Consider the following 27299-nt stretch of genomic DNA (forward strand, 5'->3'; position numbering starts at 1 on the left):
CTGTGCAATTCTGCTCCAGCCAGGCTGGGTACAGGCAGAGAAAACACATCAATAATTTGGAGGGGGGGTGGGCAGGGTGTGGGTATTGCCAACAAACAGATCTAACTTCATTGTTATTTGTGCTTTGGAAGCCAAATAGAGATAGAGTAAATAGAATCCTACCCCAAAAGGGTGAGGGTTAAGCAGGGGAAAATTAAGAGATAAATAAAATCATCCAGGACACAAAAGATAATGAACAGTCTTGTTTTATTACTTTTAAGTAATAAAGAGCCTTTTCCTTGCTTTTTTTTTTTTTGTCTTTTTCCCTTTTGTCTTTTCTTTTTTACAACATACATTAAGTTGTGAATCAGATGTTAGGGGGTGTGGAGATGGAAGGAAAATTGGTGACATCACAATATTTTTACAACTTTACAACAAATATAAATCTGAGTTTGTTGCATCTACCAGTGTCTAGCAAGGGTGGAAAGCAAAGGCACACTCAGGTTTATGGACCCTCCCCCCACACACAGTGGAGAAATAAAGAAAAGGTGAAAAAATACTTAAATGCAGAAGACCAGCTCAACACATGTGGGAATTTTAGGGTTAACACCACAAGTGATGGGTTATGGGATGTAGGGCTGTGGGATGGAATTTTGACACAGGTCTCTGTAACACAGCTGAGGCAATGATGCCCACATGGGGATGAGAGTAGGGGCTGCATTGTCAATACTCTTGTGACTCAGGTTTTGGGGAGAAGATAGCAGGGCGATATATACCCATCACCTTCTTAAGTCCTGCATTTTAAAGAAAGTTCAAGGGAAAAAAACAATACCTCAATTTCTAGAAAGATTTCATGGTTTCAGGGTAGGGTTCACAGGATGCAAATGTTGATTCCACTAACAAAACCAAACAAAACCATAACACAAAAACAACAAAAAAACAAAAACCTACCCCAAACAACAGCAAAACATCAAGGGACGTTTGGAACAAAAGACTGTGCACGCGACCTTGCTATACACCCAAGTCTCACTCTGATTATGGATGGAAGCACTGCTTTTTCACCGACCAACTCAAAAGTGTTTTTCTGAAAGTATTTTAAAAGACAAAACTAAACCCAGATCAAACTGGAAATAAAGAGACAAAGAGACCACCAAATGTTTAACCATTTAAAAACAATAACGAAATGCTCACGGTTTACAGTACGTTGACAATTCCTTTGTTCGTGATAGAGTAAACAAACGTCCCTTCTCTGTGCTTGAGCTAATGAAAACCAAGGGGAAAAACACACCCCAACCCCCTACAAAGCATAACAACAAAAGGATAAAGAAATAAAAAAAAAATTAAAAATCTTTTGCCCCAGTCAAGGTTTTTGCAGCATCCATTGTGATTGGCCTTGTACTTAAGAGTTACTCATTAATCACAGCAGGGACCAGCCTGCCTGCATCTATTTCCATGTCATTTCTTTGTGTGCATTGCTCCTGTGCACTGAGCACACTGCTCGGATACTCCTCCCAGGTGCCTGCCCAACTGCACACAGTATTCTCCAGCCAGTGGACATGGCAGAAATGAGGACTGAGACTTTTTAGTCCTTTCTCTATTGGTTAATGAAGATATCCCCATGTTGAAATGATCTGAGAATCCAAGGGAAACAGGGAGCTCTGAAGGGAGAAAGGAAGGGGATTTGCCACCCACAACACTGGGGTCCATGCTTGGCAGCATGGCCAAAGGGTGGTTGGAGTTGGCACAACTAGAAGAAAGTGTGAATTGGAGGGTGTTGTGCGCCCACCTTGCCCAGGCTTCGAGATTATAAGCATCACCACTGCATTCTGCTTCCATCTGCTGGATGCTAATTTTCCAGAGGGCTGGAGTGAGGGTGGGGGGAGGGAGGGTTAAATAAATATCTGTATCTCAAAAGGGGAAAAAGGTTTATCATAACGACAGTTTACAAGTGTACACAACTCAGGGTGTAAGGCACAAATTTACACGTGGAAAATAGGCTATTCACAGATGTAACCCCACGAAAAACCCGTGTGATCAAACCATTAATTTATGCAAGATAGCAGCCAGCGTATTAATTAGTTCACACCGTTTGTGGATTTTGTTTGCTGTCTCACATGCAAGGTGAAATGAGATGGCGTATCACAAGCTGGTGTCTTCACAGAAAGGAGGAACCACTGACAAAGCCATGTTGGCAGCAATGGGACATGGATGTGCCATTCTAAAAGTTCCTCTCCTGGTTGCTTTACAAGTTAGGATCTGGAAGGACTTCTAAACTAATTTTTTGCATGTTATAGGAACAGAGACCTCACCAGCAAATTAACTGGTAGATTTAAATAAATATTCCCCTCTTAACTTTTTCTTTTTAGATTGAGACCAGACAGTCCAAACACAAAGCTCAGAATTCCAGCTCCAACTTATTTACTCAGTGAGTTTATTGTAAAAATAAAGAAACTTAATTATTCCAGTTAATGGATTTCACGTTAAATAGTTTAACTTCAAGGGGCTTTCTGAAGAGCTGTTCATAGGGCAGTATGTGGAAGAGTCCTTTCCTTAAGGAAAAAAAGGGTGAACAATAAATAAAGTTACTTGCGTTAACGGTCACGTTATTTCATTAAAAGAGAGGAGCAGAAATCTATGACATAGTTGCCCAACATGGCATTAATCTGCTATAACAGAAAGCTGTAACACTGGTGGGCATTTCACAGTATCTGCGCATAGTAAACTTCTGCCATTGTTAAAGTCTGAGTTAGAATTATCAATGGATTCTTTATTTTTATTTTTTTTGTCTTTTTAACTTTCATGATTTAAAAAAAATGTATTTGTGTTTTGCAAGGTGGAACACTAGCCCGGTTTGGCAGAGCCCCGTGCAGTAATGGACAAAAAGCTGTAGTTGCTGTTCACCTCTGTACGCGCGTGTGTGTGTGTGTGTGCGCGTGTGCGTCCGCGCGCGCATGCGCGCATTTGTGGTGGGGGGGGGTGAGTGGCTATGTGCTTTTGGCTCATATTTGTGATAATTTAAGTCTTTTGTGAGTCCGACCTGTTGCAGGGTGTGGGGAAGGGGGGGGGAAGAGTGAAGGAAGAGAATGGAGGTGAGTCCCGCGTCGCAAACCTTCACCAAACCATGTGGCCCACTTTTCGAGAGGACCCCCGAGTCCCGGGCGAGGACGCGGCGTCCTCAGCTCTGCGGTGGCCGTCGTGGTCTGGTGGGTCCCCAGGTGGCTGGGAACCGCGCGGAGCGGAGCGGAGCGGGCGCCTCGCCTTTCCTGCTGGTTCGACACCTGACCCCGCCCCCTGGGATTATGTACACGCATCATTGGGCTTCATGGATGTGGAAAGGGGGGCGAAGGTGGGTTTGGGGGGTACGTCCGGCTTTAGCGAGGGCGTGCGCTTCAGCCCCGACCGGGTCAGTGAGTTGTAGGCATTGAGGCTGGGCTGCCTCGAAACAGTTCCGGCCTGGCCCGCCGGCTGGGCGCTGTGCACCTGGATGGAGTCCACCCGCTGCGGGGCGGGAGGCGGGTTGTCTCCCCGGCCAAAGCTCTGGTTTCTGGAGAGGTGGGAGGAATTGGAGGAGTTAGTATTGTTTCTTTTGAGGGTGGTGGCCTGGTGGCTTCTCGTGAGCGAGTTCGTGGGGTAGCTCCTCTTATAGTCAAGGCCGTAGGAGGAGGAATGGTGCATTTCCAGCCGCTTGCTGAGGCCGCTCTGAGACAGGGAGGCGCCCGGGGGGCCCAGGGAGGCCTCCCGCTGGGGGACTTTGGGGGGCAGGCTGTCCAGGTTCTCCACCATGTTCACCCCATGGTTGGGACTCTTGCTGAGATGTTCCTTGATGGTCTTATACTCCAGGGTGGCCGCCTGGTCCTCCAGCGCCATCTGGGCCACCTCGCTCATTTTGGGCTGGTCCACGTACTCATGCTGGTAGCCCTGCTGCGTGATGGGCAGGACCACCACGCTGGGGATGTGGCTGGGGGAGGCCCGGAGGGGCAGGTCCGTGGGAATCACAGCGGAGCCCATGGGGGGCATGTCCTTTGTGCAGGCATTGATGAGGTTCTGGTTCCTTTCCCACTCGCGGCTGCCGCGGCTGGGCTTCCGCTTCTGCTGCAGCGTTGGCGTGGATTCTGGGGTGGGCAGGGCCGCCAGGTCCAGGTGGTGCTGGTCGGCCTTAATGAGCATCTTGGCTGTGTTGCTGGGAGTGGTGAGCTTGCCGTTGTGCATGAGCGGTGTGAGGATGGCCTCTGGCTTCGGGTCTTTGGACTGGGTGTCACCAAAGAGGCCGCTGAGCTTGGTGACACTGCTCATGGATCCTCGGCGCGAGTGGGTGAGCTCCTTCTCCTTGCGCTGCACCGCGGACACGTCTTTCCGCCGGTGATCGCAGACGCAATACACGATGATGCCGGAGAAGACGGCCCCCATGACAAACGCCAGAATGACCGCGATGGCCAAGAGGGTGACAGGAACGAGCTGGTCATGGCCTTTGAGGTAACTTTCGCGAATCACTCCTGCAATAGACATCGCATATGGTGTTAAGAAATGAAAGGACGCCGCGAGGCTTATTTTTGTATGGCGTTCACCCTGTTAATTAATAACAGTAATAAGTGACAATAGCACCTCTGCGTAACTTGTCATCAAGGCTCAGCTTGCCAAACTAATTAATCCTCCCCCCTCCCCGCCAAAGTATGTAAATAGACTTTGTTGCCTTCTTTGTGTTTTGAAAAAGTGCTTCTCCCTTTCAAGTACTTGCTCTTTCTACTTAGCTTCACTCCATGCATGGAATATGGCAGTTTTGCATTTCCAAAATTTATCTCTCTTTCCCTCGCCATCTTTTTTCAATCTTCACCTTATAAAATTGGGATAACCAAGATACTTTTGAGTCAGGGGAGTTCATTTTATGCACGTTAAATGAACAAATTGCATAATACTTCAGCCTTCCAGGGGCAATTGGAGGAAAGACTGTGTGTCATTAAAAGAAAAGAGCTAAAGCTCAGATTAGAAAAGCTTATGCTGATTTTGCATCACCCCTCCAAAAACCAAACCAAACCACGCACACCCAATTTCAGGTAAATATGATGAATATTTGAAGGAAGCCCTTCCCTTACTTATACTGAAAGAATATTTAGAAAAGAGGACCATTTGGGGCCCTGAAGTGGGTTTGAGAAGTGTCAGGTCTCATTATTACGACTAGAGTTTGCCGTCACAGTGAGATTCTTCAGCAGAGCTAATCTCTTCAATTTAATAAAAATTATATGACTACACCTGTCAATAATCTTACACTACATTAACCAAGATGCGGTGTTGCCAAAGAAAGTTGCTGTTCCTATTCCTGCTTAATCAGCCACCAAGCTGAGAGACTAATCAAATGCAAACACTGAAGCGCTTATTTTTTAATACCAAGTGAGAATACACATCACATTTGTCAGATCGTAAGTGCTTGATGCAGTAGCTAAAAAAAATAAAATCTCAAAGACTTCAATTCCTGCCTCTGGAGAGTGAAAGAACATGAATACATTAGAGGCACTACACGGGCTAAGGAAATGTAAACATTGTTCCTATTATGGAAGCTGATAGTAAGACAGAAAATGTACCTTCTCAGGTCTCAGGAGATACATTGTTCATCTACTAAATCAACTCTTTCTGGAATGTTTAATGTATTTTCCTGGCAGATATCAGTGGCACAGAATTAGAATGAAATGAAATAAAAATCTCTACCCAATCCCAAACCCACAACATGCAACTGTTAAACTTCTGCTGAAATGCTCTGTGTGTCACAGCTGAGACCTTGAAGCAATGCAACTTTATCATGGAGTTTTCGTGCTAAAATGTTTTGATTACTACAGTGACAGTTTTAAAACTCAGAAACCTTAGCTTGAAGATTACATTCTCTTTTTTCCTTTGTAAACTGCCCTCCTCCCCTCAATTGTGACATCACAGTTTGTCACTGTGGAAATGATTGTCCTGTGACAAAAGATTGTGACTTCAGGTGGGGAGGAAATAGAAGCAGCAAATATCTTGTGAAGCAAAGATTCTGTGATTAAACAAATAGCCTTGGTAATGAAGGGCAGGGGAGGCAGTTCACCCCAAGGAAAGTGTATGTAAGATGGTAAGACATTAAATAATTTCCAAATGTGACAGTTTTCAAATATTTCTAGATTTGTCTTCATGAACTTTCAAGGGGTAGAAAACGAGAAGCAAAAAGCCAGTAGGAAATTCAGCTATAACTCACACCTTTTATGTTGTGGAACTCCCCAAACAGTGGGGTAACTTTATGTTCAAATATGTTTTAATACCTAGTCACCAGGGAACTGTGCTAATGAAAATTTTTTCCTTACATTTTCATTTCCTCGTAGTAATGCTAAAACAGCACTGCTTTTCTTTCCATTTTGGTTGTATATGGGGCTCTGTTGACCATCATTTTTACCCAGCTACATATAATGGCACAAAAATGTACACCTGTGAGTAAAATAGGTTTAATTTCCCTTGCTGATTTGGTGATATCAGTGGGGCTAGACACCACTGATGGGGGTACTAGGTAGATTTTTTCATAGCAATGATTATTTCATGCATCCCTTTCCCAGGCAACCATATTTATGGAGACTGTGTCTTTCCAATAAATGAGCAGTTAGAATAGGGAGCTGTCTCCAGTTGGCTTTGGCATGTTACAGTTTAAATTGCCCTCTCAGCTTAAAAGGAACATGGAAGAATAGGGCTAGAGCAGTCCATTTGTTTCATTCATTGTTTAACTGGGAAAACTGCAACATTTTCAAGTTTATCCATTGCTTCTTTACTTTTAGCTCTCATCCTTTCATGTCTGAAGGTCCTTGCCTATCTTATATTCATGGAAACCACTTGCTCTTGCACTGGGAAAAACTCTTTAGTGGATGGAATTTGAGTTCAGGCTTTCACTTAACAAATCAAGCAGGGTTTGACCTTTGAGAAAAATGGTGTCACAGACAGCACACCCCCCGCCCCGTTTTTTTATGTAAATAGTGCCCTTTAAAACCTTTCCTTCCTCTTCAGCTTTGAGATATCTACCATGAAGCAGGTGGCTTCCCTCATCTGCTTGTACAAATCCAGAAACTACATGTCCAGTATAGAAACAGATCATAGATAAAGTTGAAAGCACAGTCAAGAAGTTAAAAGTTGTTTTTGGAAAATGCCTTGTAAACTTAGAGCTTTTTGCTTATATCATGGAAAAAAAGCAAAGGGACGTTCCTGGAAATGATTAAGTCATCTCTGTGGACATTGGCCACTGTGAAAGATTGGACGCACCAGATTTATCAGAGAGGCCAGAGTGGCGCAAACAATACTAGTGAGCTCCCAACATGCGGAGTCCTAGGCTCTGCTCCCACTTACTGCCGGTGACTCCTGGCTGAGTGACTTAACATTTCTGGGCCTCAGTTGTTTCATCGGTAATGTGGGGTTAACACACCTAATCTGAATGCCTTATTGGGTTGTTAACAAGCATCAAATGAAATAATGAATACGAAAGAGCTTAGATGCTGTAGTTTACTGGACAAATCTAAAGGTCAAAAGAAGCCACAAAAGTGGGTGGGTAGCTCCCCAAAGGCTGAAGGGCGTGACAGTCACAGCTGCTCCTTTTGATTCCATTTGCTGTGGGTCTCCCCGTGGAGAGGGACAGAACTGCTCTTCCCAGCTCCAAACCTTGTGCTGTCCAAACGTTGCCAAAGGATATGTTGCAGGAACATCAGAAAACACGTACCCGTTTCAGGACTGCCTGTAAGTCTTGAATTTTGAATTAAGTAAAACAAAAGCGGGAAATGGTGAGCAAAATAGTGTGATTATAGTTAGACCCCTAGTGAGGTAATGACCATGCAATCAGCTCTTGGAGGACAGGGACCATATTTGATAATTATTTATCACCTTCACCATCCCCAGGGCTCTTAGTTGATCACCTAATAAACGATTGTTAAATAAATGGGTTTGCAATGCAACATAGAGACATTTTTAAATGGACTTCTAAACTTGGTGGGTCTTCTTTGGAGTGACTAACCTTGCTTCTGAAGTCACAGAAACAAATTATATCTCCAGTCACAGAGTATAATCACACTAGCATCCGTTTAGAGAAAAGAAATCTATAAAGGTGCTCAATATTTGTTTAAAATAAGAGAAACTGTTTTAAAAATGAAAAGAAATTCATTCTGTGATAATTCTAAAAAAGCCGATGAGGGTAAATAGATTATTTGTAACAACTGAGTGCTCAGAGGGAATTGAATAATTTGAAATAAATGCATCTCTACAAAGGGGCTGGAGCTGCTTCAGAACCTGCAGGGAAACCCTGGGGAAGTTGGAGGGCCTCTGTAGGGTGGTAAGACTCCCTCCACAGGTATCTCCACTGTAGAAGGGCCCATCAGTTGGCTTCTCTGCCCTAGGGTGTTGAAATGCCTTCCTCTACCAACCTCTGGGCCGCTCTCACCAGTTGAAAATGGGGCATTAGTAATGAAAACAGTTTCTGAAAAATCCTTTGCATTGATTCATTAACCGCCAGCTATTTCTCACCAGTCATGAGGTGCTAAATGGTTTATTCTTTCAACCTTCCTATTGCAGGAAGCAAGGCACACAATGGCTTAGAGATTTCTCTGAAATCATGCCTTAAATTGGCAGAACTGAGAAAGAATAGACCCCGTTTTTTTTTTTCTTTTTTTCTGAGGTGAGAGTTTTCATATACTGGAGGGAGGTCTCAGACGGGCAGTTTGAAGCTCTTTAGAGGCTGAAGCAATGAAAAGATTATGAATCCCGCCCTCCAGGCCCGGCAATATGTGATTCAGAATAAGAACAATTGTAAACTGTAAAATAAGAGGAAGCCCAACACAGTTCTGATTTTTCCTGTGATGACCACGTCATGGCATTTTGAAATTTCAAACATCAAATTCTTTATTTAAAACATGGTTTCTGGTTGTCCTGCTTGTGGGTTCTCTGAAACTGCCTGGCCTGCACAGGGAGCTCAGCACCAGGCTCTGCGATGGTGTACCTCAGGAAAGATGCTTTCCTAATTCAGGTTGATGCTCTTGGTGCCTTTACTAGCACTTGCCTCGTGTACTAAGGTTTCGGTTCTAAGCATCTGTGTGGCTGTCTTCAGCACACATGTACTGACATGGACTAAAGCACTGTGTCAGGTGCTGGGGAGACAAAGGTGAAGGAGGAACAAACCCTGCGATCCAGTACAGGAGAAGGAGCCAGGTGCTCAGACATGGACTACATCCAAAGTGTGGACGCATCATGAGATAGAGGGATTCTACTTCAATATGGGCAAAGGAGGTGGCATTTGAGCTAAGCCTTAAGGATGCAGAGGATGTTAGCTGAAGCGGAGAAAGCAACAAGAACCAAGGAAGGCATGGAGGGAAGGAGAGTGAAGGCTGTCCTCAGTTCATGGCGAATGGTCTAAGACCCTTCTCGTCTCTTCCACTCTAGGTACTAGCCACTCTCCTGCATGCTAACTTGCCTCTGGGCTTCCACACAGGGTGTTCCCTCTGCCCTGAATATCCCTGCTCTCCACCTATTCCTCTGACCCTCTCCTTTAGGCCTCAGCTTAAATGGGGAAGTCTTCTCCAGCCCTCTCAGACTGGTTAGCTCTTCCTTCTACAAGTGCCCTGAGCCCTCCTAAAACCATCACTCTTCTGATAGTTGCTTTATGTTTATTTTTCTCGCCTAGGCCGTTCTAGGAAGAGAGTTTTACCACTGAATCCCCAGAAATAAAAGTGCTCAGTAAATATCTGTTAAATAAATAGTAAATGAATATTTGCAGAAGAAAAATATGAGAGCTAAACATCATTTGGAAGCAGGCTGTGAAAGCCTTGAATGATGGAAAAACATATTTAGAAGACATGTCAGTTTTGGAAGGAAAGCTCTTGGTTAATTTACTTGCAATTTCAAGGGTCTTCTTGCCCAAGAAAGCTGACTCAGGTTACTTGCTCCACGTTGAGTCCATTATTGAAAAACTGTTGGCTTCAGAGTCAATACCTTTGCATTAAAAGTAAAGCTAGTCTACTTGAATTTATTATTACTGTTTTTAAAATTAAAACTGTCTTCAACCATATGTATCTATTGCATCGTACAGAAATAGCTGGGAGATATTATCTGTCCTATCGAAAAATGAAGCAAAACAGACCAAAAAAACAAACAAACCCATAAAATCAATTGCACTTATTAAGCTAAATATCAAGGAAGAGCCCCCATCTGCCCTCAATTACCTTGGTAGGCAGCCAGTACCTCGAAATGGTTAAATGCACCTTCCCCTCTCACCCGTTCACTGGACTGCCTGTTTCGGAGCTGCTGTGATATGATGGATGTGTCTGTCTCCATAGTGCAGTGATTAATAGGCATCTGTGTAAATCAGACCGGGTAACCACAAAGACAACAGAGCCTCTCTGTGTCCTTTAGAGAAATATGCAAAGGCAAAAAGCAGGGTGGACATTTCCTCCGCTGCTGAGCCAGAGTGGGGTTCATGTTGGACCTGAGCTAAGAAAGATGGCAAAACACCAAGAAAAGCCCTGGGGTAGGATCCCCTAAAAATAGACTCTCGATTCTGCTTTACAGTAAGACAAGCCTACAATTTCCTTGAAGTCCTCGTAACAGCTTGGGTGAAAGGAATCTAACAACCCAATTTTTCTTGTTTGAAAATCTTATTGCATAGAAATGCCAGGCTTACAGTCCTGCATGGCAGTATGAATGAACTAATCATGGGCCAAGTATCACGGCCGCTAACCACAGAGGGCCCGCTGTAATCCCTGTTAAGGAGAGAAGAAAATAAATAGGGGAAAAACCCTAACTGGAGACAATTTAGCCTCAAAGCCACACCTCAGCTAGTGGAGATGACCACACTGAAAGTGCAGTGGGAGCTCTCTGTGGTTATCTCGGCAGGAAGCAGCCTTCTTCTTGTCTTACGGCATAATACGAACCAGATGGGTTAGGAATAAACTGAAACGCCAGCAGCCATGGAAATGGGCTTAAGAGTTTATAACTCAGACTTTCCTTTTCCTTTTCTTTTTAATCATCCCCCCCCCCCCTCATGCCAGCAGGAGGCTGAAGATTAGGTGCTGGGTCTGGAAACAAGATGTATAAGTTAATGGCTGACCATGCCAAAGTAGAGGCAGCCTCCTGGCTGACTGATAGCGTCAGTTCAGAAGCCATTTAAAAACTCACGTATTGAAATAGTGCTTCCTGTGTGGTTGACTGCGGATGGATCCACTTCCAGTTCTATTAGCTTTGAAAAGAATGCCTTTTTGTTGTTTTTGGGAGGCCATCACAGGAAGAGAAGGGAGAAGAAGCGTGAAATCCATTCAATTTCTTATTTTTTAGAGGAGAACCAGCTTCATTTCTCCTTCTGTGCCAACAGGAGTGCTTGGCTCACACTGTTGCCCTTCTCCACTGTTTTAGGTTTGGCAGTGCCGATCGGAGCGCTACACCCAGAGCTTGGACTGAGGTCCAGATTGGGAGTCATGATATGTTAACTTTTAAAAGCCATGCCCTGGGATGTGGGTCTGTGGTGGTATAGCTGTCACTGTCTTTGTAAAAGGTAATGATTATTTCAGATGAGCAAAGTTTTGCAATATTGACACTGCTTAATTTCCTTGTTTTTGAGGTTTTCTTTCTAATAACTCTGGAAACCCAACATCTAAGTAATTTCTGAAACCAAAGCATTTCTATTTTCCAACTTCCTGCTCCCATCTTCTTCCTTTGCTCTCTCATGAGGCATCAAAGCTATAAAATGAGGAAGTGGATCTCCTTATAAAATTGTGAAATTCAGGTGATTCTTTGGATTATTTGCAGTGCTTTGATTTTTTTTTTCTCCACAAAGCAAGGATAAAACAAATATGAGGAAACAGGTCCGTTTGAATACTCCTAAAAGTGCCAACTTAAACTTGCTAGAAATATAGTTCTTGGGGTCTGGGTTATAGATAAGGCTAGGTGTTAATGGTTAGGAACATAAATTTTGAGGTAATAAAGACCTGGATTTAAGTCTTGGCTTTACAGCTAACTAGCTGTGTGACCTTGGACAAATCACTCAGTGTCTCTAAGCTCCAGCAGTGTTGGCTATGAGATGAGTGTTGTTGGAAGGATTAAATAGATTAAGTAAATGAATGCATATAAAGCACTTGGCATTGTGTAAGACACATATTAATGCCCAATTAATAATGTGAGGGAAGTGTTTCTAGAATTTCTGACAAGTTACCTGCCTTTGACAGGGTACAAGATAGACTATTTTAATGCAACATTTTGGTAGGGTTCAATTGTATTAGCCAAGAGTGGAAAACAAAGATTTAAATACAAGAAAATCTTGGAGTGACCTTTAATAAAATAATCCATAGCAACTTGGAAAGTGTCCAAGTCAGTGCAACTCAGTGTCAGCATCACCTGTAATTTGCTAGAAATACAAGTCCTTGGGTCCTACTCAGACCTTCTGAATCAGAACCTCTGGAGTTGGAGTTCAGAAATTTGTGTCTTAATAAGGCTTCCAGATGATCCCTCTGTTCACGAAAGCTTGAGAAACACTGCCCCAAACAGCATGACTAATATTCCAAAAAACACATCTAGATGTTAACTTGAAAGGCCAACCTCACACATCACTGAGGCAGTGTACAGCCAGACTTTAAATAAATAAATGCAGTTTTCCTTGGTGTTCAAAGTATGAGTCTTTAGTGGGTCCCATGAATGACAATTTCCTTACTGCGGTTACCATATTCTGACAAAGAATACAAAATTGTTATGATTTGAATAGAAAGACAAACACTTTCCCTTGGAACCTGACAAAAGCTTGACATAAGGCCTAAAACACCGTGCCATGACTACCAATGTGCTAGAGCCAAAAGCTGCTGGAAAAAAATGCCTGTGGTCCCTTTATTTGCCCCAGAATGAGGATATGGTGGGAAATTTCCGATGCTCTCCATTTCTGTCACAGGGGCCGTCAGGTAGTGAGTGGTTGGTATGAGCTCAGATGTGTTCTAGACTGGGTCAGCCCAGTCAGGACTGAGTCCCAGGGACAGGAGTAGCAGGATCTCAGTGGGAGCTCACTACTGAATAGAGCAAACTCCTTTAAAGGCTTGCACCTCCTGTCACCTCGAAATCAACTCCACTCAGACAACGCACAGCCATCAAGCACATCTGATAATGGTTCAGGAGATCTTTCCCCCTATCTTTGCACGATCAGACAAGAGAATAAGAAATTCAGGAAGAGTCTTTCCCCTTTATATTTCTGGATTGAAGGAGGGACCTGAGTTCATGTTTCATTCCCTAAATTAAGGTCCTGCTTTATAATAAACCTGCCTAGCACAATCACACTCTTCAGAGCTCAGTGCTTACCGATCTGCTGAGTTGAACTGAATTTGCAGATCCCTAGAATTATTGGGTTGTTGGAAAAGTCATGATGTATTTTTTTCTGTTTTTCGTTGCAAAAATGCATCATGACTTTTCCTACAACCCAATATAATATATAAGACACTTTAAGTTACCTGAAATTTCTGCTGTGTGCTTTTAAATCATAGAGTGCAAGACCCATCAGCACTTAGGGTATATTTATTACCTTAACAAATGTCAGATGATTGTGTCCAGTGTTATCAATTATTTATGAATAGCAAGAAGCTATAAGACTGGAAACGGCAAGCTTTCATTTGTCCAAAAGGTTAGGCATAATGCAGTTTGCTGCCCTATAAATTTCTTGGCATCATTTTCCCTCCTAATAAAGCATTGTCAGTGGTGACTGTCCTGAACTTCCATTCTTTCTGTATAGTTCATAATGACTGCCCCTACATTTAGTGAAGACATGTAATTGCAGATACATATTTGAAAAAAGAATGCATCCTTTTAAAAAACATGAAATTTAAAAATAATTGGGTAATTCCCATTATCCCATTAAAAATGAACTTCTTTACAAAGACAGTTTTCAGTCTGTAGACTTCCAAGAGCTTAAGAAATATTAATTAAGGATGACAAACCTTCACACTGCTAATAACGAGCTTTCTGACACTGATTAAGATCCTGTCTACTGTGCATCTAATGTATTTAAATACATCCAACTAAATTTCACTAGTTTATTTGAGGGCCTTTCTACAATTTAAGGTGCTGGGAAATTTACATGATGCGGTTCATGTGGGTCCTTTCAGGCCTGAAGCACAGTCCATACTCTTTGTAGGACTTTAATACTTGTATAGCCTCTATCTCCCTAGGACCAGTGCGTGAATACAGCTTTTCTGTCCTCTTTCTCTCTATGGCAATGGTACGAATTATGTATTCTGAGCAACTCCTGCCGCTTTCGAAGCCATTCTCATGTATAATGTCAAGAAAGGAGAAGCTGTCCTCAGGAAACGTCTCGGTTTCCACTCTTTTGCCCTAGCTAGACTACTTTGTCTACGGAGCAGTGAGGTGTGCGAAATAAAACTTGTAACAAGCATTTTTTTTTAACTCCAGGAAATGAGGTCATCAGAAAGTTTTCTCACAAAGCTCATACTATTTTTTCCGTTATTATGCATGACCCAAAATACAAATTGACTCTTCACAGTTTTACTATTAGGACACAACAAATTTTAGATGAACAGAGTGCAGTTGAATCAATTAAGAGTAAAACTTCAACTACTCCAGATGTTCAGTTAATAAGATCATGCCTAACCTAGTCCCTGTTGTCCTTGAAAATTCCATTAAGCTGTCAGAAAACTTTGTCATTGTGTGTTTTGTGCAAAGATAGGAGAGAATGAAAAAAAAAAGATTTAGGGGAAAGGGTAGGGATAAAGTGAATTCATGTTAGTGGTGACGTGTCTTGAAAAAGTGGCTATAGATTAAATGTAAGAAGTGCCTCTAGAAGGTAAGCTGATTTTAAAAAATATCCTAAGGTTTAAGCTGCTGATTTTAGAAGAAAAAGTCAAGCCTCCATAATTATAAATTTAAGTCCTTCTTTTTTTTTTTTGAGAAAAATGGGGGGAAAAAGATTTAGCTGGTATCTCTAGAAAGAAATCCAAATATTGGTGTGCAGATTCAGACAGGCAGGGGGATGAAACAGCTTTCTACATGGCTGACATTAAACATTTTTTTCCTTGCACTCTTTCCACAATAATCTCATCAAGACCTTAGATGAATTCAGCAAGTTGTCAGGAGGATACAAAATTAATTAGATGAAATCTACATCTTTGCCCGAGCTGCTGAAAGAGCAATTACAGCCTTCTACATGGGTTTCTCAGTCTTCATCTGTCCTCCCCAGCACACCTTCCCATGGAAACTTCTCTGTCATCTATTTGAGAGTCCAGGACCTGACCTCACAATAGCATTTTCCTCAGTTCTTCAAAGAAAAGCCAGAGACTCCAAATAGATTCCTTTTCTGGTAGGTGACAAAGAGACATTAGCATAGTAAAAATAAATGGTGGCACCCTGCGATATATTATTATTTCTTTCTCAGTGTCCCTGATTTCAGAATCTGTTCTGGATGAAATATGTGCCTTGTGCCATGCATCCCAGCGTCTTAACTAAAGTGACAGAAAAGCCAAAGTTTGGAGATCAGCTTGCTTGGGACTTTACCTAAGATAGAGTTTTTAGCTTGGCAAGGAGCACTTACTAGGAAAATGCCAGTGATCCAAAAAGTGATGCAAATTTTCATTTCCCAAATTTATTGTGTATATGTAATTAACCTAATGTGATTGAATAATCGATTTCATATATATCACCTATCAGTCTCTTGATCTGTTTTCTCTCCCTCCCACCTTCCTTTTGTCCCTTTCTTGACCCATCTGCCTGCCTATCCCCCACTGCCTACAGCTAAAGCCCAAACCCCCAGCATGACTTTGTAGGCTGCAGACTACCATTTCAATCTCAGTTCCCATTATGGCCTTCTGTATACTTGATCACTTTCATCACGGCACACTACTTGCCTACTTATCATTACACTCTGTTCTTTAATAGCTTTGTGTCTTGGTCATTTCACTTATTTATGTTGGAATGTCTTTCTTCCGCCTTTTCCTTCAAGACTTTGCAAGGCCTTCCCCTGGCCCCCAACAAGGAATGAGTTGTGTGTCTCCCTTTATCCTTCCTCTCTTAGTCTGCCCCCTTTCCTTCTCTTACTCTCAGACTTCACTCTGCCCCCATGGGCTCACCAGGAGGTCACCTGTGTGTATCCCCTGCTAAACTGTAAGCTCCTTGAGTGCGGGGCCTATGTTGACTTCAGATCAGAATCTACTATAATATGCAGCATAAGGCTTCTATACAGCACAGGTTTGCTGAATGTCTGTTCAATGCATGAAGAAAGAAATGAAGGAAGGTTGCTGTTTGCCTTTGAGACTAGGGTTATTGTTACCATTATTAACCTATTATTTTCTAGTGCTTTTAGGATTCTAGTTTATCACCTTCCAAGCCATGGAAACGAGAAATGGGGTGGGGGTGGGGAAAGAAGAAAGAAGAAAACAAATATGGTTAGCCTAACAGTTTGATAAAAACCTGAGGTTAAATAAAATTAGAAAGAACCAGTAGTTTTGAAACATGCCCTTGTTTAGGAACAGTTTGATTTCTGAGACTTCTTCACTTAAAAGTGGCATTTGAAAGCCTGCTTTCAGTGATAATCTTTTAAGTTGTTATATTTCAAACACATATATAACTTTTAGTGATAGTCTCTGAAATTAAATGTTTTTCACAGAATGAAATTTTTACTTTAATTCCTCTTACATGGGTTACTCTAGCTTTTCTAAGAGTTAAAGGGCAAATGTAATCTAGAAATTAGATTTTATATGTTATTAGCAACCTCTTCAATAGGACTGCCAGGAAGCAAATATATAAAACACCTGGTTAAATTTCAACTTCAGATAAATAATAATATTTTAGGGGTGGCCGGTTAGCTAAAATGGTTAGAGTGCAGGCTCATAACAACAAGGTTGCTGGTTCGATTCCCACATGGGCCAGTGAGCTGCGCCCTCTGCAACTAGATTGAAGACAACGAATTGACTTGGAGCAGATGGGGACTAGAAAAACACACTGTTCCCAATAAAATTTATTTTAAAAATAATATTTTAGTATAAGTATGTCGTGTGCAATATGTGGGACATGTTTACACTAAAAAACCATTCGTGACTTATTTGAAATTCAGATTTAACTGGGCATTCTACATTTTATCTAGCAACCTTACTCTTCTACCCCCAAATAATATGCTTCTAATGAGTCCCACAAATATTCTTTAAACCCACTCTAAATTTTTGGAGATTAAAATAGTTTAACGGAGTAATAAAAAAATGATACTAGACCTTTATGGGGCATGTATAGCATAATTTACAATTGAAAAAAATACTAATAAACTAAATTTCAAGAATGGCATTTTTTATTATCAGCAACTTAGATACCAAATTTCTTATGACCTTTGAAGGATACCTTTGCTCTAACTCTCAAAAACAGAAATAAATGAACTCTAATTCAAAAGGGATGTTTAGAGCCTTTAAGTCCCCATCTCTTAGTGTCCGTGGCCCTGACAGTGCATGTTCCTGTCTGGTTCAGTTCACGGTCAGGTGTTAGGGGGAAGTTGGAGCTCCTTGTCCCCCACACTTGTAGTCCTGCGCACAAGAGGGAAGCCCTGTCTCTGAAGACTGTCCTGTTCTACCGCCACATTTAGGAATGGCTGTGATACTACAGGTTTTACTTACACATCCTATGCAGATTACCCTGAGTTGAGCTTTTAAAAAAAATAATAATAATAAAGCACAGGCTGTTCAAAAATAAAGCCCGAGATTGCCAGCATTTCCACAAAAATTTTAAATATGAACTCTGTACCAAATGCATCCCTCACTTTCTCCTTCCCCCGTCAAGTGATAGATGACTGCTATAATATTGGTACTGAAGGGAAGGACTAAAGAAAAGGGGCTGAAAAACTGTTTCCAAGTGCTATGTCCTTGATGTGTTCAGCCAAGTTGTCTTCAGTTGTCTAATATCTTTTTCTAAAATCCGCTGTGTACAGTTTTGCCTTGTTCACAAAGACGGTAGTGGTCGTAAAAGCTTTTTGGTGCATATCCGAGTCTATGTGTGCTTCATCTGTCTGGCGGTTTGATATTTCTTGGACAGGAACTATGTCTAACTCTAGTATAGCCTCTAACTCCTTATTGGCATCCAATACTGTGCTGTGCAGCCAGTAATAAATTTTGCTTGAGATGCTTCAGAAAACATTTTTGTTATGGTAATGTGACTGAAAAAAATGACTGAGAAAATGTGGCCCAAATTTGGGAGTCAGGAAAAGAAGCTTATTTTTCTTCCTTTATTACTGTCACCAGCAATAATTTTCTCTGTACACAAAATTACCAACATATGACTTGATAGGAGTTAAGAAATCACTTTCCCTGTCGGGAGAACTGGAATTCTTTAAAATCCCCAATCCATTAGATTTTAAGCATTGGAGATTGTTAAAAATGACCAAGCGATCAGGGCTAGGCTCTGTTATGCAATATGTCCACTTAAAATCAGATTTCTAAGCCTATTAATGAAGAAAGCTGGGCTCTAAGGGCTTGGGACTCAGACTAGGTGAAGTTTGAATGAGAGAAAAGGGAGAGAAGGGTCATGTGTAGGTTATTGCCAGGCCGGGTGATGCACTATAGCACACGAGTGTTATGGGAAAAGTGGCGGGGAAGCAGAGGTGCTAAAGGTAAACTTTCCCTGGGCCACAGAATGGTAGTAACTAGCTGCATTTACACTTGGCTACTCACTGTTGGTCTGGAGAAAAATCTCGCCAGATGCTTAACAAGCCTAGAATGATTAATTTTTTTTTAGTCTAAACCCATTTTACTCTAAATCCCGCCTTGACCAAACTTCTCATCCCCAATCACAAAGCTCAGTAGTTGGAAGAGAAATCAGAAAAGCACTAAATCATATAATTGCAACCAACACTCCAGAGCCCAGCCAACAGAAGGTTAGCGATGATTAAATCTCATTCTTCCAAATGCGAGAAGCAGCTTTGGTACTAGTTTGATCCTCAGTGGACCCTTTTAAGTTCTCTGGGCCAGAGTTGTCCAAACCTATGTTATTCAACTACCCATACTACTGTTTTAGGGATTCCAGTGAGTCACACTGACCATGTTATTTACTTAGTTGTTTTATATCCCTATGCCTCCTGCACTGTTTACTTAATATTTTCTTTAAATTACCTTTAGAATGTATTTCAAATGGAAACTTTGTATCAGTATCATAAATAGAAAAAAGTCACTTTTCATAGATAGAAGGTAACCATAAAAATAAAATTAACTGAAAGCAAAACAATGCTAATTCCAGTTAGCTCCAACTACAAATCAAAGCCCCCAATCTAAAGCCTGATCTTTCTTGTCAAAAAAGGGGTAGTAGCAAGTTTAGGGAATTGTTAATGATAAAGCATCAAATGGAGACTTCTTCCTTGACGTAACCAAGAAGACTGAATAAGAAATGAAAAGGGCGTAACTTTCTGCCACAGGATTCTTGAAAGCCATGCTGCCCCTGGGCCACCTAAATCACCTTCTGTAAGGTGCCGCATGCCCTACTTGGAGGCAGTAGTGCTGGAGGCTACGATGCATTTGAGGAATAAATAATGGACTATGAAGAGGATTGTTGATAAACCCTGGGATTTATAAAATTCCATTTAGGATTGTTACGAAGTGTGGACAATATATTCAGAATTCTTTATAGACCTTATGAATCCTACTGGGCTATTATTTCTCAGACTAAAGCTTGCTTCTACAAATAGCTTGTACATTGATTAAAATATATTCAACATTTACTGTACATTTCAGTTTAAATTATTCATTTGATCTCTTATTTAAATTGTTTCTACATCTTCCCCTTGTCTGTAATGAGCATATCTTGACTAAATGTAATAATGTGATAATATCTCACTTGAAAGATTCCACTAAATATATAAGCATACTACAGTTCTGGCATTTCCAATCAATTGGGAACATCTTTGTGTATATTGACCATTTCATCTATTTTCTGAGTGCTCACAAGCACTCTGCAGCAGGGGGTTTTGTTCTGTTCCTGATTTATTCTTGTACCCTAATGACAATGGTCAGGATTTACATTTTATATTTATGCTACACAGCTCTCTTGGCAGACCCGTACATGGCTAATCTCCTCACGTATCCTGCAGTCTTCTTGGAAATCAGGTTTTATGGTATTGTTACTTTTGGTCAGAAACAAGAGGAGCAAGAGTGGCTATTAATTCTCAGTATTGCTTACCCTAAAACAGAAAGCTCTTGTTTACTTTGCTGTGGGAAGGTGAGGGGTGAGGGGAGACAAGCCAGATCTAAAAATAAACTGGATTTTCTTTCTCATTCATATGTAACTAGAACCCCTTTGTAACTACTTATTACCACCTCAATAGTTATAGGGAGAATAAATAATACATATTTTTTAAATGTGGCAAAACCAAGAAAGAAGCAGCCAAGGCTGCATCTCATTTATCAACTTGGTGATTAAAGGGCTGGCTCTCGAGGCTCCAGACATCTAGGGACCCAGAGATAAAACAGAGCAGTTGGCTGTTTTTACTAATGAATCTAGGACTTGAAAGATATCAGGCAATTTTAAAGAAAAGCAGCAAGGACAAGAGACATTAGACAAGGCCAGTAGGGTAATGAAGGGCAAGGCCAGCTACTGAGAGAGAAAATTACTTCATTTTCTGTGATAATGCTCCTGCGTGCTTTGCCGGTCTCTTCTCACGCTTTGTTAGTACGGCTATATATACATACAGCATCTGAATGCTACTCACAGTGTAGAAGGAAAGAGCCTTGGAACATTCCGCGGAGGGGCAGAGAGAGGGCTTGGGTCTATTATTTGGAAAGGGGAGGCTAAGAACAATGGTAGCAGAAGGGGGTTAGATCGCAAGGCTGGGAACGGTGCTTTAACAGATGGGAGGGACGCACAGGATTAAATCAAGACGAAATACACAGCAAGGAAAAGAAAGAAAAAGGCAAGCAAACATACTCTGGAAATACAGCATTGTTTTGGAGGATGAGGTGGGACAGAGACCAGCCCAGTGGTGCTCAGCATATCTGCAGAGCAGAGCTGTGGGCTCTATAATTTGGTCTTTATTCTGCAGCCAAAATAAAAAGGGCATCTGACACTTGATTCCTCCTCAGCTAGCTAGTCAGTGGACACATTTTCTGCTTAGCGGGGGAAAATGTGCGGTATTTTAGAAACAATTCCAGAGTATATTTAGCTCCTAAAGCTGGCGCACACAAATGTCACATTCCCATGAGACAATTGACCCAGTGAAAAGAGCGCCCGCCAGAAGCCCTCAGAAAACCCACGGAACTGTCGCATCCCAGGAGATGCTGCACACATGGATGTGACATCATTAGGGCATCCACGTCAGGGAATGAAAAGAAAAGAAGCGAGGGCATCACAGATTGGGTTGAGTTAAGGTACGTCATAATGAATCAGAAAAGAAACAAGACTTTTCCGACAGAAGAACACCATCACCAAGTCATACCACACAGTGCTGGGCAAAACAAAAGATCAAAATAAATCATGACCATTAAAAAGAATTCCGAGCAAAGTGGAAATTAAAATAATAAAAATCATGGTAAAAGAAACATTAAGCTACATCTTTTTAAAATTTTTGCATAACACCTCATTGTCATTGCCCCATCAAATATACCTAATTGTCAAAAATCAAACTTAAATTCGACAGGGCAAGGCAAGGAGTTCATAGCACAAGAACAGTGATCACGTAAAACACCCATGCAGTCACCTCTGCCACCATTGTTTGACAATTTGTAGACTGCTTCCAGCTTTGTCAATATTCATAATAAGACCCAGGAGAATGAACAACGCCGAATTTTAAAATGATGTCAAAGTGTTAATTGGACTCTTTGATAACCTCCATCCCTTGAGGGAGTTAACGATTGGAGAAAATTAGCCACCCGTCTCAGGGAAGTAAAGAGAGAATGATTGTAACCAACAGCTAGATATTTGGTTGACATATTTAATGCTTTACTGGAAAGGCTGTCTGGTTTTTCAGCAAGTCGCAGTGGGCAAACACAACGTGATTCTACTGAGTTGTGTCTTCTTGAGAACTCGGCCAAGACTAACACGTCTGCGATGTGGAGCCACACAGAACAGATAATGGTGTGTGCTAGGGACGGTGGCCTGTTGTGATAGTTCTGTACCATCCCAGATTGGCCTGGAGCTTTCTCGGGTTGGTAAGAGCAATGATCCCTCTGATTTAAAGAGGCTGCTGAGACAAAAACTGCTTCTAAGTAAAGATTTGGGGCATATTTATAAGTTACAGAAGAATAAATCGATTGAGGGGACAGGCTCAAGAACAAGTTAAAGGACCACATCTTCACAGTTTGGCTTGGCATGGAGAGCATGGAGTGGCGTGTATGGCACTCTCAGGAGATGATATGCAAAAAAAGAGAATGGAAATGTAGCCTGTGAGTCCCCCTAGAAAACATTCCCTAAGAGTAAAGATGGAGATAACATCTACAGAGAAGCCTGAGGGAGGACATGGTACTGATGGTCTTCCAAAGGCCACTGTGGCTGGTATCCCCTTAAGACTCAAACCCCTGCTTGGATGAAACTCTTGAAAACATATAGAAGTAAACAATTCTGAATGGGGGGAAAACAGCTCTCAACATCACTGGGCTTTTCAGTCTCTGATTTACAAGACTGTTTTTTGGACAAGTAAAGGCCTCTTTGGTTGCAGCTGCAGCTAAAGTAGGATGTGTTTGTTACCAGAGCAGCAAATGGCAAAAGAGATGACATTTCCTGTCTCTAGTTGAGCAAAGAGAGCAAGTGAGAATTTAGGACAGTTCACAGTAGAGTCCCTCTCATTTAGTGCAGCTTCCTTTTCATTTTCACTACATAACAATCCTGCTTGATTAAATAACATATTTTTGTTTATCTGTTGTCCTCTAAAGCAAGTACAGTATGTCTCAGGACCACAGGTCTATTGAAATTCAGCACTATGGGAGACAGAGATGCTACCAGCCGGAAAAGACTCTGCCCTGCTATGTTTCCATTTGCTGATGAAACGGGCCTTCAGTTCCATTACACGCACTTGCCAAAGCCTACACTGCATCCCATCCCATTAATGGTGGGAAAAGAGGACCCCGAACATCACAGAATGAACTAAGAGGAGTGGAAAGGCATCCCAGGAGCCAGCATCGACTTTGGGCCAAGCCACACCTCTTTTGTGTGGAGGAAATTTAGAGGCTGTGTTATTTGTTTTGTGTGGTTTCTCCTTGGTTGGGCAATAATTTAGGATCAAGCCCAGCACAGAGGATTGGATTGCAGTCTTTTGGGAGATGCTTTCAATCCTAGTGTGCTGGAGATTCCTTAAATGTTGCTATGATTCAGCTGGAAGCAGTTACACAGTCCTCCCTACTTTTCCCTCCCTCTCCCCCCAGAGGAAGAGGCAATTCCAAGGCCTTACCCTTCTTGTCTTGGTGATTATGGGAAGACACTGCCCCCAAAGAGTCTGTGCTGTCAGGTGAATCGAGCAAATCCTTCCAGTCCAGCATTCCTCCCCTAGACTCATACCCCTCTTGAGCCGCCGAATCTGACGTGGTGGTGCTGGGCAAGAGGGAACTGGAGTGCCCTGTTTTCATCACAAATACAGTTAGGGAAAACATCACCAGAGATACCCACATTTGCTCAGAGGCCAGGAGGTGGGACACCCAAGTTGGCTGTAAGACTGAAAGGAGACTGCCATGAAAACCAGGCTGGGGGTGGGGTTCAACCGCAGACCCCCTTGAACTTGTAGTTAGAGGATGAAGGGCCAGGTCCTGTCTCTGCTTCTTGCTGGGTGAGCCTTGGGGAATTATTTCACCCCTCTGGGCCTTGGCTGTCCTTGTGCACAAAATAGGGATGGTGCCGCTTACCTCCCAGTGTTGAAAGGATAAAGTGACCTAATGGTGAAAGTACCTAGCCGTGTCTGACACATAATGGGTGCTCAAGAAATACTAGCGTCCTGGTATTCCCATAGCAGCACTAACAGCAGAATGTGTCCACTCTGGGGACAGATTGTAACTGCTGAGGGAGGTTTGTGGTAATGGATGAGCCTTTCCCCCATCACAAACAGCTCGGCTGTCCTGAGCCTTCCTCATGGTGGGTGTGTCTTGTTTTCAGCCTCAGCTCAACTTTATGGGCATTCCTTTTGCTGGGAGAAGCAACTGCTTTCCAAAGGGATCTTCTCCCACCTCCTTTCACTGGAATGGGAGCCTCAACTTGTTCCATGGCTGTGCCTTTTGCATCTTTTTCCAACACAGTTTCATGGTTCCATGGCTCATGCTTGTGAGAGGTTTTTGAGGCCACACCAACTGATATTATCAGAGTAGATGGGGATAGGTTTTTGAGATCTATAGTATCCTACAATAGGATAATGTCAGAAGAAGAATGGCTAGGTTGGGAGGTATGGCAGAAATTGGACATTTCCCTAAGTGTTCCTTCCTTCATTCCACAAGGTTAAGTGCAGATCATATCAGGTACTTTGATCTAAACTGTCACAATGATTTAGAGAAGCCCCACTACCTGTTCTCTCTGGTAGAAATAAAATATAACTGCTCTGTGATTTTCGAGTAGAGTCTTTGGCTTATTAAACCATCTTACCTATAGCAGCCTTTTGAGTAATTTTTAGAAAGACATTAGGGCAACTACTGTGGATGTGTAATTGGTGCCTTTGGTAGAAAGTAGGACAGATTCACAGGTGGCTTCAGCCTTGGGCTGTGATCACCATGTCTGTGATGAGGAAAATACTGGCCACCAGAAATAAAGAGTACCATGATCAATGCATTGCATTGTTCTTTTTTACAATTAGTATTGGAAGTGGGATTCCTAGGAGACTCTAATACTGCAAATTACAGAATATGTACATCAGGGAAAAGCAAGTCGGCCACATGGCTCATCTGTGCTATAATGATTTCCATGGAAGCACCACACTTAGATGCTACCACAAAGCTCTGGTAACACTGAAGGGGCTGCGTTCTGTGTATAACTTGTTTGGCTCCCACACAGCTTCAAACATCCGTTTTGTTGCCAAAGTCTGGTTTATATCCAAATGCTAAAAACATGTTTGTTTAAAACTCAAGGATGTTTGCATGTAGACAAAACTTTTGTTTTTACATTTCTAGGTTTCACGTCTCATCTCATAATACTGATAAGAGAACAGGGGTAGGATAATTAATTTGAAATTGGAAATACAAAATTACTTTTACTATTTTCTTGCTTATACTGAGGTCTCAAATATAGCCTCTATTTTCTACTTTTGAATTCAACGCTGCTTTCATGAAGTCTATGGTCAGCCTAAGAGAGAATTCAGCACCCAGCATGAGCAATTAGAAATAGCTTTGTGGGGAATGAGAATGGTGGGGGGAAAAGCCTGTCCTCCAAGTAGCAAAAAAAATTTTTTCACCTGGATTGATATGTATTTTGTGCACTTTCAATTTAACTGTGTTCAAGGGGCAATTTTATGATAATGCCATAAGTATGGTTTAGGGAAAACATTTCTTAATACCGTAATCTGGGAGAAATATATACCTAAGGGACACATTCTCTGTAGAAAGATTTCCTGGACCATATGCTGCAAATACATGGAAAACTCATTGGTAATGGAAAGCTATGGCTATAAGAGGAAATTAATGTGAACCAGATGGTAGTTAGGTAGGAAAATGTTTTACACAAATGTGAGAAATCAGGTCCTTCCTACTGCTGAAGTGTTAGTCTAATACCCATCACATCTCCGTTTTCTTTATGTAGATCTAGAGAAATCATGCATCTGATGTACTCAAAAGGGAAAAAAAATAGAACAGCATGAGGTTTGTAATCTCTTAAACTTATGCTTGAGGGTAGGCAACACGTGTCACTGGTGAATAAAATAGTCGAAGAAAGCAATACCTGATTTTCAAAAGTTTTAGAACCACCATGTAAAAGCACCATTTAGCAGCAGTCCTTAGTTTGAAATCAAAGAGGTGTGGTATGACTATTACCTCTCCAAAGTTAAAAAAAAGTTAAAAGGAAATCACTTTATTCCTTCTTAGAATCTGGTTCTACAGGCTATATTACTTTTGAGCATTCACTAAGAGACTTTGTGAACAAAATAATGCTACAAAAAGAGGCAATCATTTGTGGATTTATTACCTGTCAGCAGAATTCGAACATACAATTTTGTCTTGTTAATCCAATTAGGGAGGTCATATTTTAATCAATGGAGATTATGATGTATTATTCTTATAATATCCAAAGAGAGAGGTTTTAAAACTTAACTTTCATATGCATCACATTGTTTCTCTATATCTACAAATCTGTGTGATTCTAGATGTTAGAGACCATTCAAACTACTCTAACCTATTAACAATTATTGGAGCCAATTAGATAGACAAAAGAGACACTGTATCAATATAAGAGAGGAACAGAGAAGGAAAATAATCAGGGTCCAATTCACTAAAAAGGGGTTCTTGCTTACGTAACTGGTGGTGTGCCAAGCGTTTCAGTGGTTGATTGAAGTGATGCCCTTTTCTGAGTGAAGCTGTGTGGTTTACCCTAGGAGCCTGCACTCAGCCAGTGAACTGTTTATGTAAACATTCAAGTACACATTTAGAAACAGCGGGTGTACTGTGGACTTTAGGGTTGGCTTTCTAGTCTGTATCCATGCTCATAAAAATAGCAATTTGGTCTTTCCTTTGGTGATGCAAATACAATAACTAGTCCAGTCCTGGCATATCGTAGGCACTCAGCAAATATTAGCCGAATGGATTAATTAAATCTATTCTATGTTTATTCCAAAAATAAGCATATTTTTGATAGCTTGTAAAAAAGAAAGTCTGCTCTATTTTTCTAAGTACTCTCCAGACCAGCCTCGTTTTGATGGTCAGTGAATCATCTAACCACTTCATACTGGATAGATTTAGCACTGAAATGGACAGGGTCATTAGTTAAAAGGGATATTCAAACTCTTTCTTAGTATCATCATGGAAAACAATGATCACAAGCTGAACGTGAGGGGGCGTGGTCCTTTAAAGTGTTACTATGGAGGAATAAGTTCCTTTCCTTTTATAAGGGAAATAAGAGATCCATAGATTGGCATATGATTTTTGTTCATAAAGAGCATCCCATGGTTTAATTGTTCTATGTATATGAGAAATATCCTGGAAGTTAAAATTGGTCTTAGTACAAATTGATGAATGCTGGGAGGTTGCCTGTTCAATTAGATTTAAGACCTGAATTTCTCAATACCTGCTAAAGAATATTCAATTATAGGAAATGATTGCAAAGTATGATACTGGAGAAGAGCAGATGCTAAGTGGGTTCTCTTTCTGAAGGGCAAGCTAAGCTCAATGACATTAGTCTCCTGAGAAATTTTTCTTCCAGTTGTTGGTGTTTAATATCCTGGCTTGAAT

The 27299-nt window shown here is 41.6% G+C and overlaps 1 protein-coding gene across 5 annotated transcripts in view; it reads right to left on the minus strand.

Moving 5' to 3' along the window:
* Positions 1–228: 228 nt before the first annotated feature.
* SEMA6A (semaphorin 6A) overlaps positions 229–27299 on the minus strand; it is a 127385-nt gene continuing 100314 nt past the window's right edge. For 3 of the 5 annotated variants that reach the window (XM_019651250.1, XM_019651248.1, XM_019651247.1), the window contains 2 exons: positions 23339–23503; positions 728–4472 (listed from right to left, as the gene is read on the minus strand). In XM_019651250.1, the coding sequence (XP_019506795.1) occupies positions 3277–4472; positions 23339–23503 (1361 nt within the window). In that variant the 3' untranslated portion in view covers positions 728–3276. Of the gene's footprint in view, positions 4473–23338; positions 23504–27299 lie in introns of all 5 variants that reach the window. The other 2 variants (XM_019651246.1, XM_019651249.1) reach the window with 2 other exon arrangements.

The sequence above is a fragment of the Hipposideros armiger genome, unplaced genomic scaffold (assembly GCF_001890085.2).
Source record: "Hipposideros armiger isolate ML-2016 unplaced genomic scaffold, ASM189008v1 scaffold_156, whole genome shotgun sequence".
Lineage (NCBI taxonomy): Eukaryota > Metazoa > Chordata > Mammalia > Chiroptera > Hipposideridae > Hipposideros > Hipposideros armiger.